Source organism: Talpa europaea, assembly GCF_964194135.1.
Source record: "Talpa europaea genome assembly, chromosome: 9".
Lineage (NCBI taxonomy): Eukaryota > Metazoa > Chordata > Mammalia > Eulipotyphla > Talpidae > Talpa > Talpa europaea.
In genome coordinates, this window is record NC_140076.1 from 31,501,735 (window position 1) to 31,516,125 (window position 14,391).

Below are 14,391 nucleotides of genomic sequence, written 5' to 3' on the forward strand. Positions count from 1 at the left end.
TTTAATATATTCTCTATTTTATATATGTATAAGCATTATGTATGCATATATACACACACATATAAAACTGTAAGAGAAATAACATACATTTCCCAAGTGTGACTAAAAAATTTGTATAATAATGGATAATATTGACATCAAAATGGAATGGATTCTATTTGAAAAATTTTGTAGAGTGGTAATGGTTATATAGCATTGAGAATGAAATTAGTGTCACTGAATTGTACACTTAAAGGGTTGAAAAGACAAATTTCTGTTATGTGACAATAAAAAAAATGGAATAAAAAGAAGAAATGAAAATATGTTTAACAAATTCTAGCAAGATGGCAGCAGAGTAAAGCACATGGCACACCTCCTCCACATATTCACAACAAAATTACAACAAAACAAAGACAAACTCCCCTGAAGTTAAATGGATCACTATCACATACATTAAGAACAACTGTATGGTTGCAGAAAGGGGTAGGAAAAGCTGTTAATTGACTGCATTTGAACACTATTGGGGCAGTACAACCCATTACAGAGAGGAGCGGCTGCTGTATGGAGCCCTTCTGATATTAACTCAAGAGCACACATCTACCTGGGGAACTTAAAAAACCCAAAACTATACTGGAGAAAGGGGTGTACAGAGTTGGTGCAGGACAGAGGGTATGCCACTGGAAAACTATGAGAGTTAGTGTATAGAATGATGGCTCAAGCCTGAGGCCCCCAAACTAGAACACTGGGGCCTGAACAGGTAGGGAGAGCCAGGTCTGATCACCTTCTTCAGAGAGGGAGATATTGTTTGCAGTCTGTGGCTGTGATATGTGAAACACCTGCCTTACCCCAACCTAGGGTGAACCTAGAAAGCTGAAAGCTCTCACTGACAAGAGTTTGAAGCACCTGGATCTTAACAACAGGCACGAAAGCCCCAGGGTAAGACTCCCTAATCGAAAAGCAAAGACAAACAATCCCCAGCTTGTGGACCTTCTCAATTATAGACCCCACCTAGAACAACATCTATTGTTCAAACACAGCCTAGAGGTTGAAGCTTGCATGAGATTGTTTGAGATATCTGGTGAAGAAGTTGGCCTAGAGGAGGTGATCAAGTGGATCCCCACTATACAACTAAAGTACTTGTTGCACTGTAAGGACCTTGGACACTTGGTGCTCACTGGAAGTGACCTTTCAGTGCCCTACTACCCTGGTTCCATCCTATCCGTTACCCATTACTGGCATCTATGACCCAACCATCTCAAAGGTGCAAAAGTGCTGGTCTGTGAAATAATAGAAACTTAAAGATACTGAATAAAAAAACTAGAATGAATCCAAGCTTCTTTCAAGAAAGATATGAAGGCACTTTGTGGCTTTTATAAGAAAAGTAAATTTCCTATTACAACCCATAAAAATGAAAAATGAAGGAATAAACATATAGCTGCTGGAGCAAATAAACTCTGAAAGCAGTCTCAATTCAGCAGAAATGCAAAACATGCCTGATGAGGAGTATAAGGTAACAGTTATAACCATGCTTGCTGAATTAAGAAAAACAATGATGAACAAAAACAGGAACACAATAAGCTTGAGAAAATATGAGACTGTTACAACTAGAACTAATGGACCTAAAATATACTATAACCAAATTAAAAATCACAATAGAGAACTTCAACAGTAGACAAATGCAAGTAATGGAAAGAATTAGCAAGCTTGAAAACACAGGGGGGTAGAACACACAAACAGAACAACAGAGAAAAAAGAATTAAAAAAATGAGAACAGAGTAAGAGTTCTTTGGGATAATGTAAAGAGAAACAATATCCATATGATGCAGGTTTCAGAAGGAGAACAGAATGAAAAAGGCATATAAAATTTATTTAAAGAAATAATTGCTGAGGGCCTCCCCCATGGTGCAGTGGTTGAGCGCTGGGTTGCGAAGCTGCCCGCAGCCTCTGCAGCACTGGTTCGATCCCCGGCCGCTGGGCGAGGGTCCCACAAGGCGCGCAGACCTCTCCTGCAGCCTGCTGCTCCCCTCAGCAGTGTATTTCATCAGTCTGCCTGTTCCCCACTCTGGTGAATTCTCTCACCCTCCTGCGCTTCTGACTGTACCCAGTGCTTGTATAAATAAACAAATAAAAAAAATTCTTATTAAAAAAAAGAAACAATTGCTGAGAACCATGTCAATTTGGGAAATAAACAAGATGTTCTGATCCAAAGAATCCCAAATAAGATAATACCAGACCAACATAATTCAAGACACGTTATAATGAAACTGTTGAAAATCAATGACAAGGACAGAATATTAAAAGCATCAAGAGAAAGAAGAGCAACCTATAAGGCAACGGCCATTAGAATGTTAGTGGACTTTTCAGTGGAAAATTTACAGGCCAGGTGGGAATGTCAGGAGACAGTTAAAGTATTCAAAAAAAGAGATTTCCAGCCTGGAATACTTCCATCATTCAATATAGAAGGAAGACCAAAGAATAAAGACAAATACAGTCTTGGAGTTAAGGGCTAGAAGACAACTCTATAGCAACTGGCAATCAAAATAAGTCAGGAATAGCTATACTTATCTCAAATAAAAGAGATTTTCAGCTTAAAAAGTTAGTAAGAAATAGAGATGGACATTAGTTATGAGTAAGGGCCTAATACAAGAAACAGTAATACTTATAAGTATATATGCACCAAATGATGGAGCACCAAGATGTATAAGGCAGTTATTGACAGGACTAAAGAGAGATATTCACAAGAAACAATAATACTAGGGGATTTTAATACTTCACTTACAAAAATGGACAGGACAACAAGCCAGAGAGTAAATAAGGAAATAGTCTTAAAAGAGTAAGACCAAATAGGCTTAACAGACATCTACAGAACACTCCACTAGAAACATCTGAAAATAATCAGATGAATCTCACTGCTAACCTTGAACATCAATATTGGATAAACTTCCACTCATACTATCCAAATAAGAAACATAAAAGTAACTGGTTTAACTTTCTATTTTCTGATTTTTGAGCTATATTTCTTATGTTTTCATTTCTGGGTATAATTTTCCCCATACAAAAATGAAAGTCTACAACTATCTTGCCAGTGCGACCCCGAGCAACCATTAACTGAAGCTTATTATATGTCATACACCACACTAGGAATTTTATATACATCATGTATATAATTCCCATTGTTAATTAAACTCTTTTAGTAACACTGTCATATATTAATAACCAAAAGAAAGATGAACTGGTGTATATAAAAATTAAATTTCAACTATGTCTTTGATAGCATTTATTATACTGTACCATAGTTATGTGCTTAACGTCTGGCTTTCTTACTAGTTTGCAAGGTCTGTAAGCACTGGGAACATGTCTCACTTCATATTGTAAATCTAGAGCATTGAGCACAACATAGATATTAAATATGTATTTGATAAGAGAAGGAATAAACTAACATGTTATGAGAATGCATTTGATAAGCACATAGCAGATGCTCAACAAATGTTGAGAGAATCTGAATCTCATTTCTTCTAGGAACCAAAAACTGAACAACCTAAGTTTCCTTTCTCCCTCTAGCATCAATTCTTCAGATGAATTTTCCACATATATGTCTAGTAAGGGCTAATTAAGAGTTGTCTGCAGCGATATAATCTACCTTTGTGGATTAGTTACATATATTTTCTAAAAATACATTTTTTTCCATTTTATTTTATGTAATTCTTACATCATTTTTCATTTTTGCACAATGTATGCATTTTCATTTTGGTTATATTCCCCAGAAAGTTCCCACCCCTCCTTAAAGATTTATTTCTTTATGCATATAAGAACTGGGGTACAGGCTGGAGGTACAGGGGGTAAGTGAGAGGATTCACCAGAGACAGAGTGGGGAACAGAACAGGCAGACTGACTAAATACACTGCTGAGGGGAGCAGCGGGCAAGACAGGAGAAGCCTGCTGCACCATGTGGGTATCTCTCTGGACGGCCAGGAATAGAACTCATGCTTCAGAGGCTACGGGTAGCTTCATAGTGCTGTGCCTAACCCCTTGCGCCACCAGGGAGACCCTATTTTCTAAAATATTAATGGGATCATTTGACTGTCTCCAACACTGATGGTTTTTGAAAGATTAAAAAAGGTTTGATGATTAAAAAAGGTTTTTCCTCATTATAGACACATTCATTGTAAAAACAGAACAAGAAAAACAGTAAGATTAATTTCTAGATTTTAAAGATTTTATTGAAATATAACAAACTTAGGGAAAAGGGCACAAATCCTAAGTGTACAACTTGATACATTTTTAGAGAGAATAGGCCTATAATAACTAGAACCCTGATCAAACATATCTTAAATACTTTGCCCCCTTTTTATTTATTTATTTATTTATTTATTTATTTATTTATTTATTTATTTATTTTTGCATAGAAGGACTGGGTGTAGGCCAGAGGTGCAGGGGGTGAGAAGATTCATCAGAGACAGAGTGGGGAGCAGAACAGGTGGATTTACTGAAATGCACTGCTCAGGGGCAGCAGTGGGCGAGACAACAGAGGTCTGCTGCACCATATGTGAGTTAGTTCCCTGGCCGGAGATTGAATTCAGGCCTCAGCAGTGAGAGTGCTGAGGCTTAATCCCTAGGCCATCCCAGGGAGGCCCCTCTTTTGCCCCTTCTTCAGAATTACTCTTCTCAAGTAAATCACTACTCTGTTTTTATCACAGCAGTTTTAAAAACTTTAATCTCTAAATTAAATGTCATGTAATGTTATAGTTGGGAACATATGACAGGCAGAGGTTCAAATCCTGGTCTTTAAGCATATAATAGTCTTTATGAACATCAGTTAACTCCTATAAGAATTGGGTCAAATCTTCTCACAAAGTTTCTTGTATAAAATGCAGTAATGTTTATAAAACATTTAGCAAATGTTGACACATGGTCATCACTCAATGAAAAGTGTCTAGTTTGAAACTCAGAATATAACACTGTACACAACAGATGACAGTTGTTATTCCCTTTGTACCCATTTTATATCAGAATTTAATGTGAGATTTCCTGGTTTCTCCTCCTGTTCTCCCTTTAATCACCTGTCTGCTTGCTTTCTATTTTGACATTTCCCTGCACAGTATAACAACAGATGCTACATTATTTTATGAACTCAACCAATTTATACTACAGAAGAATAAACAACAGTAGTTCATTACCCCATTCACTATGCAGACAATGTCTGCTCCTCAATGCACTCAGTCTCCAGGGCTTTTCTCCAGAATGAAAACAGACCTCAGATACCCCACACCAGTGGCCCAATGCGGAAAACAATGAAGAGATTTTAGGTAAACTGACAACCTTGTGATCTCAATACCCAAGTTTACTGGTTAAAAAAAAACATAAAAATATTATCAGTAGCTTAGTTTCATATATACTAGGTAAAAGCAAAGGCCTCATGTAAGTAAACACCATTGTAAAACAATGACATAAAGGACTCCTAGATTTGAATAGCAGTCATAGTCAACATTATTGTTAAACTTAAGTTTGATTTGCTTGACAAATACATTTTTTTATTTGCATTATTTTTGTTTTGTAATAAAACAGGGAAACCTGGTGTAAGTTGGATTTTTTTTTGTTTTACTAAAAATATATGAATATTTAAAGCATTCACATTTGATGGGAGAGAAATGGGGATGTTTTGGAAATGAAATTGGGCAGTAAAGACAGATATTCAGAAAAGACTGTTTCTATACAATTACATTTTAAACAGGAAGGATACTACACATGTACACCAGTCTCTTATAGTAGGAAACAAAGAATGGCTTAATGTGTATACACACACAAATATATGCATATATACACATATGCATATATTTCTATAAGTACCCACCAAATTACAGCTTATAGCTGGTTTAAGCAGAGTATGAATTAAGCTAATAGTGACATTCATTAATTACATGAATTCTTACTGAGCACCCACTATGTGCAGGCATTGCTCTACATGATGGGGAAATAGCAGTGATAAATAATTCTGCCTTTATGGAGCTTTTATTCAAGTAGAGTGGGAGTAAGACAACAAATATACACACAGGAGAATAAACAGTTTGTCACATAGTTGATGAATGCAACGGGGAGCAGGGGGTGAGTGCAGGAAGTACTTGCAGAGGGAAGAGGGGGCAATTTTAAATACTGTATATCCCAGTAAGCAAATATTATGGAGGTTTAGTCTGGGGAAGTATTATAAGCAGAAGTCACAGTAATTGCCATGCCCTGGTGCCTGGCTTCACTAAGGAACAGCAGGGCAGTCAAAGTGGCTGGAGCAGAATTACTTTAAAATTAGGTCTATGGTCTATTTTGTGTTAATCTTTACATGTATACAAGACCTGAATTGGGAGGATTTTTATTGTTCCGTGTTAAAACTTTTTTTTTTTTTTGCATATGGGCAAAAAAAAAAAAGTAGTTGCAGCATCATTTGTTGAAAAAAACATCCTTCCTTCATTGAACTGCCTTTTGTATCTTTGTTGATAATTGACCACAGATGTATGGGTCTATTTCTGGACTCTGCTCTGTTTCATTGATCTGTGGATTTACTCCTTTGCCAATTCCCACACTGTCTTCATTATGCTAAGTCTCAGAGGAAGGACTCTATTAAATCCTCTAATTATGTTCTTTTTCAAAATTGTTTTGGCTATTCCAGGTCTATTTTATTTTCATATAAATTTTAGTCAGTTTATCAATTTCTTAAAAGAAAACTGCAGATTGTGATTGGAATCACTGAAAAGATTTTCTTTTATTTAGTGTTATGAAGTCACTGCAGGTTTTTGAAGTGACATGAGATGCCAATTGTTTTTAAATGATTATTATTAAATGATTATTAAATGATTATTTAAATGATTATTTAAATGATTTTTAATGACTATCATTAAATGTGAAAAGACAAAAATGGAGGGAGGTGTGACATAAAGTTTGTAGATTACTATAGTAACCAAGGTGACAGATAATGGTAGTTTGGATGAGGGCAGACGTGATGGAATTAGTGAAAAGCATTTGAGTTATGCTTATATTTTAAAGGTAGAGTCAGTAGGATTTTTGTCACTTAATATGGATGTGAAAGAGAGAAATCAAGGATAATTCCAAGATCTTTTCGCTCAAGCAACTGGAAAGAGTTTCCACTTATTAAGATAGGAAGAGTGCAGAAGGAACAGGTTTGGGTGGGGAGAGTAAGATCAGTTGTTTAGTTTAAGACTTGATAAATTTGTGGTGAAGATGATGAGTTAATAATTACACATTCAAGCCTGGAGTTCAGGGAAAGGGAGGAGCTGGAGATACAAATTTGGGAGTCAAATGTATAGAAAAATATTTAAAATCATACCATATGTGGTCATTAAAGGAGTACAATGGATCCCCACTCTGGATAAACTAAAACAAGGCAGGTGATATCTCCTTAACCAAAATTTAGAGATATGATCTGGGGTTGATCCTCGATATGAAGAACAGTTTGTAGGTTGTGACTTAAATATCATCAAACTAGATTTTCTTATCTATTTTAGATTCATGAGGACAATAGCAAATTACTTCAAACTGAATTAATCTCTTCAAACTATTAATCTCTGAATAATAGTAGGGTGTAGTGATGTGTTCAATTAGATAATGTCTATTAAGTGCTCAGCAAAAAGTTTAGTACATATTATTCCTCAATAGATAGTGACTGTGATGGTGGCTGGGGTGACTATGATTATGGCCAGGTGTAGTAGTAATATTTTTATGTGGCAAAAGGTAATTTACATAAGATAAAAACATAAGAGTACAGTTCAATAACTTAATCATGTTACTACCTTCATTTATTCATTTACCATTTTGGGATAAGAAAGGATACCAGATAAAAGCTTTAGTTCTACTTTTATATGAAAAACATAGGTAAGACTTTTAAAATGGGCTTTTTAATCCTGCTATCATCTTCATATATAAAATGGTAATGAGAATATTGCCCTTACCCATTTTGTAGGGTGGTTATGAAGATCAAATCAGAAAACTAAAGGGAAAGTGCCAAGGTTTCTAGTTCCATGCTCTTCTATTTCCCCATTTAAGGTCTTTAATATTATTTAAACATTTTCTATTTGAAGAGGCATTGAGGCATAAAAGGAAACAACTTTGCATAAATAGGCAAAAAATGTAATATTTTTCTTTTCTGCTTAATGGAACCAGCAATAACAGGGAATAACTTTATGCCTGTTCTCTCCCTCTCATGATTTCTAAAACATAGCCCTTTTAACATTAGCTCTAATTATTTGATGGTATTCTAAATTTGTCCATTTACTGTTCCCTGAGCAAACCCTGTGTTTTTTTCCTTTTGCTCATGCAAAAGCACCCATGGGTCCTACCCATTCCTATATATCCTACTATCCCCTATTCACTGACCCATTCAAAATGCTTTTCCATTTCATCGTTATAAAAGTTTATTATTCCTCCAAAGTTTCCTCTCTGTGAAGTCTTCCTTATAACCTTCTTAGTCAGAAATCATATTTTTCTATAAATATCCTTATCACTCCATGTCATCTTAATGGTTTTTATAATATATAGTATCTATTATTATAGTAATTTTTGAATTCATCCACCCTCCTGAATAGACAGTGAGCTCCTTGAGGGTAGGAGCTATGTTTCACATGACACAGTATCCATAGCAACTGCTTTAGTAATTGGCACATAGGAGATTAACAAATATTTGGTGAATATTGATTAAATAAATACCTGGGAGTCAGGTATTTATCTTGACTGAAAACTTTTACTTACCAAAAACTCAGTGGCAAAAAATATTCAGGATGGTGCTTTAAAGGATATACATTTCTTCAGTTAATATAAAACCCATCCTTTAAATTGGACTACCAGAAAAAAATATTATGTGGGCCATCGTAGAGATGCATTTACTAAACTGTGCTTTGGCTTAATAACTATGAATTACACAGAGAAAGTTATAAGAAGCTGCCATACATGACATGCTATTGCCACTTTGCTACTGGATATGGTGGGGGCAGTATTGACCACACTGCACAGTTCCTTCCTGATGGGGAACCACAGGAAGCATTGCTCTAAGGGCTCAGTGCTTGAAAGATCTGGTCACCCTCTGAGAGACTGGCTTTATCTTCTGTTATAGAGTGCAACTTGTAGACAATCCTATATCCTTTGACATAGTTGAAGAGGAGCACAAAATAAATTTTGTGACTAATCTTGACCGAATTTACAGCACCCTATCACATGCATTTGGTGCCTGTGTTGTATTATCTGTTGTCAACACATTAATCTTACCTTTGCCATTATCTTCTTTTATTTGTTCTTTGTATTGACTTCTGTATCCTTTCTATATTTGACCTGATTTCTGTATCTTTTTAATCCTTTGGGATTGGATATATTTATGTAAGCTACCTTAAACTCATTTTGGAAAGAATAAATAAATACATAATGAGTAAAATAAGGGAGACTTTCGTTGCCATTTCTTTGTTTTTCCTCAGAATAGTCTCCTTTAATGGTCTTTCTTCTTATTGTGGTCAAGGAGCAGATCAAAATCAGGTCTTCCTAGATTTCACTCCAACAGTTACCACACTGCAAAATGAGGCCAACCAATAAGGAATTTCCCTGTAACCAAGGTGATTTGATTATCCAACACTTCATTTTTCTAAAGGACCTTGAAATACTGGAGATAATCAAAATAATAAAACCACTCTTGTTTCTCAATACAATTATATGGATTAAGACTTCTGGCTAGAAGGGGTGGCAGTGTTACTGTGAAAAGTCAGGTGACTTGGCTTCTGGTCCAGATTATATGTCCAACCAGTTTGGTGACCACAGGTAAACTGTATAATCTGAGTTTCAGTTTCTTCAGAGGTTGCACAATACCACCTTTCCCCAAAGAGTCGTTTGTTATACACTAATATGCTGAAATATGTCCATGAAAACAAGGATCAAATAAACTTGGATAAGACTGAATTAAGATAAACAGATGATAAACGGTTTCTTAATGGTGGTGTTTATAAAATAATTGTGATTCTTTGAGGGAGTGGGGGTAAAGTGCATAGCATTACCTGAACCTTCACTTTTGGGGGAGCACATCAAGTCCTCCCCGAGTCCCTATAGTCTCACATGTTTACAGCTGGAGCATATACACTGAGTATGCTAAAGCATGATTGTGGGACTGGCTTGATTTACATTTAGAGAGAAAATTTTAACCCAGGGTACATTAGGTAAACCATCAGAAAAAAATATATATGCCACTAAGCTCTAGATCTGTGAGAGGCAGTGTACATGAGACATTTAACAAGCCAGGATGAAGATATGCTATTAGAGAGAACAGGTATGAAAGAGCGCATGAAAGAATGAGAGTCCTAAAATTTCCAACTGTATTTCTTAAAATTGCCTCAAAGCATAGTGACAATCTCTCTTATCTAAACTCTGCAAGCATGATTCCTAATAGACACATACAATGACATGTGGCCTTAGACTGGAATGGAATGAGGCAAACAAAAGGGTATGAGATTTGTATCAAAAGATCCATATGAGAATCTCGGCTGTTTCAGTTCTCAAAAAGCTTTCATTTTCTCTCTTGTAAGGGAAAAACTTTAACCTTGTAGCTTGTTTTAGTGGTCACTGAGTAAGCATATATAAAGTGATTAGCAGAGTACTTGATACACAGAAGATGCTCCAAAGTATTTTCTCCCTCCCATTATTGAGAGCACTAGGGTTTGTCAGGCACAGTATCTTTTACAATATGTGACAGGCACCCAATTAAGTGTTTGAACATGAATAAACTTTGATTTCCAAACAGTGAAATTTTACACATCTTTCAACCTGGCACAAATATCACTTTTATAGTGTTGTCCTGTTCTCAAAGCTGTAAAAAAATTGTGTCTTTGCCCCTGAACTCCATAGTTTGCTTTTACTTTTCCTATGTTAATTAGCACATTTCCCTTGACTTCTTGTTACGTGTAGACATGACGCATCCTTCCTACAAAATGCAATCTCTCCTTACAGGCAGATATTTTATTCTCCTTTGTTTCTCTTTAATTGCTCAGCACAGTTATTGTTCAAAAAACATTTATTGAAAAAGTGAGTGATGGTGACATCCTTTGACCGAGAATAAAGACCAATGGCGCTTTCCTCAGCCCAATTTAGAATCTTCCAGGACTTTCTATCACTTGTTAGAATTTTTCCTTTTTTTTTTTTTTTTTAACGAGTGAATCTTGCTATTAGTCTTACATCTAGAAAAAAATTCTAAAAGTCCTTTCTTTTATGAAACCATCCTAGGAAGTTAGTTGACTTCCTTCTCTTTGTTTCTACTGCACTTTAGGCAAATTTCTATAATAAATTTTCCTCAGAGTATTATAGTTCTATTTTTATAAGACTATGAACTATTGGAGGCCAGGAACTCTGTTTGTATTCATGGTTCCTCACAGGCAAGTACTAAGTATTAAAAAAAAAATTGCAAAATGAATGAATTAATAATTCTCTGTATTGGGGCCTCCCTGGTGGTGCAGGTGGTTGAGCGCAGCACTGTGAAACTGTCCGCAGTCTCTGCAGTGCCGGTTTGATCCCCGTCGGCCTCGGAGCAACCCACATGGCGGGGCAGACCTCTCCTGTCTCACCCACTGCTCCCCTCAGCAGTGTGTTTTGTCAGTCTGCCTGTTCTGTTCCCTGCTCTGTCTCTGGTGAATCCTCTCACTCTCCCACACATATGGCCTATATTCTGGTTCTTATATAAATAAAATAAAAAAATCTTTAAAAAAAATACAGTTGCATATTTAAAAAAAAAATTCTCTGTATTGTTAAGGACATGTCATGAAGTCGAGGAGAAAAATTAGTCAAGTTAAATGAATTTCCTGTATTAAGGGACTGAGTGTAAGATGTTGCAGAAGTAACTCAGAATGTTTTTTAGTGAATAAGATTAAGTCTGGGGTAGGGGTAGAAAATTCTTTGTATACTGGGATAGAACACTATCTAGGAGGCTGGGAGTATTTTTCAGACAAGAACAGGAGAAAGCAATTAAAAAGAATAGAAGACCAGGGCCTCCTCTCGTGGCGCATGTGATTGAGAGCCGTGCTGTGAAGCTGTCCGCAGCCTCTGCAACGCAGGTTTGATCCCGGCCAGCCAGAGAGATACCCACATGGTCCAGTAGACCTCTCCTGTCTCGCCCACTGTTCCCCTCAGCAGTGTATTTCAGTCAGTCTGCCTGTTCTGTTCCCCGCTCTGTCTCTGGTGAATCCTCTCACCCTTCTGCACATCTGGCCTATAACCTGGTTCTTGCATAAATAAAATAAATAGATCTTTTAAAAAAAAAAAAAGAATAGAAGACCACAAATCTAGTATAAGGTCAAGTTTCCTAAGAGTTCCATACAAATCAGGAATGCTTTCAAGGAAAGTTTAGGTCTTCCATGCTAAAATGATCTTTGGAAAAGTGGAAAGAAGTAAATTGTAAAGATATCAACAACCTCATTTTTAAATGTAGTGGAAATATACTCAGATTTTGAATAACTTTCCTAAAAATTATGCCTTACCTCACGCTCCTCTTCTTGTTCTTTGCGAATTTGTTCCAAACGAAACTGTTCTGCCATCTCTCTTTCATGAGCTTCCCTCTGTCAATAAAAGAGAATGGGAGTCAGTACTCAATAAACATTTGTTCACTTAAAAAAAAAGGTGCTCATTCCCAACAAAGTCCAGAGGTACACTGTGGTAATGGAAGTGTTTTTTGGACGACAATGGAAATGAAGAAATAACAAAGCATTATTGCTCTCTGATCATATATGGGGTCCTATTCAAACTTCTGGGTAGTGTGGCATTCAAGATCTTTCAGAATTGTTCTTTAATGTTCCTTTCTGATCTTTTTTTACCTGGCCTTTCATTCTGTGGTCTTTCTTGCTACTTCCTTGTCTTAATCTCAAGCTCTATCACATCAGCTTCCACAACCTATGCAGGCTTTTTGACTCCTTGCTACTAGCATTTATTATTTGCTCTTCTCTTCTACTCTTCTTTCTCTATTCAGTTCACGTACACCACCTCTTCTATGAAGCCCTCCCTAGTACATTCTTACTTCTTGGCTCTCAAAAAAAAAAAGCCAAAAAATTTTCATTGAACTCAGTGCTTCTCTTAAGACACTTAGGATCCTTGTGTTATGCTACAATTATCTATGTTCTTGGCTGAATCTGTTCTACACCACATTATGAACCTATTTTTGAGGGCAGAAAACTGTGGTTTATTCATTCCCCTTCCTTCAGTGTCCAGTAAAGAAGCAGATGCTCAAGAAGCATTAAGTAAATCAGTGGTTTTCAATATTGACTGCACATTAGAATCACCTGAAGTGATTTTTAAAAATTGCTAGGTTAAAAAATAGACACTAGGTCTACTTTTGTTTTCATTTTTCATGATTCTCAATAAACTATCTTGCCAAAATGAACCATGCTTTAAGAAACAGGGTGGAATTATATTCGTTCTGTTAACTGAATTTGCCTTTCTCCACTGCAAACCCAGCATTCTTAGAGATCAAAGTAATAAAAGGGCTGGCACTTAAATAATGAAAGACTATTCAGGATTGAGTTTTTTTATCCCAGAAATCCCTTGACCAAACTTACCTTTGCTCTGTCAGCCTCAAGTGAAAGGCGATAGGCCTCATCTTGCTCTCTCTTCACATTTTCTCTGGCTTCACGTTCATCCTTAAAACAAAGGAAAAGATTCAAATGCATTTAACCATATTTATTTCTTTAAGAAAAAACCCAAAACAATGACAATCCCCTTGTCTTACTCCTGTGGGGATTTATTAGAATTAAACAAGGAACTTTTAAAGTGTATTGGATAAAAATAAGTAAACAAACAATAAGATGAGCCCCACAGTATTTATTGAAAATGAGAATGTTTGAAACCTACCATTCACAAATTGTTTGACCTTGAGAAAATTATTCATTCTCTCTAGTCTCAGTTTAATATTTGCCTCATAGGGTTGTTTTGAGAATTAAATGCAATAATATATAAACAGGCAAGGAAAACACCTGATACTTAGTTCATTTTCACAAGGATTAGTTCCTTTCCCCTTTGCTCCTGAGTTTTATAAGATAAATTTGGAAGATTGTTGCATTGAGACTAAGGACTGGGAGAAAATAAAGGACTAGGACATAATTTTCTGGTCAGCCCACAGAAAGGCTGAAAGCATAATGTCCTGGTTAACTTCAGTCCACACACCACCACTAAAACAGGGATATCAAGTAAGTACCTTCTCACAACATTCACAGCCATGAAGTACAGATAATGTAGAAGTTATCCAAGTTGGAAACCTTTTAGAGTATTTTTAGCTTCTGAATAGATTATACCATCTGTCTACATTTAAATCATGACTTCATGATATAATATCTTGATTTTTTTTAAGTCATCGAGGATAGATAATGGAAGGATAAGCAGATTTGTATTTCAATCCTA

At 36.1% G+C, this 14,391-nt stretch overlaps 1 protein-coding gene across 2 annotated transcripts in view; it reads right to left on the bottom strand.

Annotated features, from left to right (window-relative positions):
* FAF1 (Fas associated factor 1) overlaps positions 1-14,391 on the bottom strand; it is a gene marked incomplete at both ends in the record, with an annotated part of 326,509 nt that overhangs the window by 34,816 nt on the left and 277,302 nt on the right. For both annotated transcript variants that reach the window (XM_084242620.1, XM_084242619.1), the window contains 2 exons: positions 12,483-12,560; positions 13,554-13,634. In XM_084242620.1, coding sequence (XP_084098746.1) covers positions 12,483-12,560; positions 13,554-13,634 — 159 coding nt within the window. The remainder of the gene's footprint in view (positions 1-12,482; positions 12,561-13,553; positions 13,635-14,391) is intronic.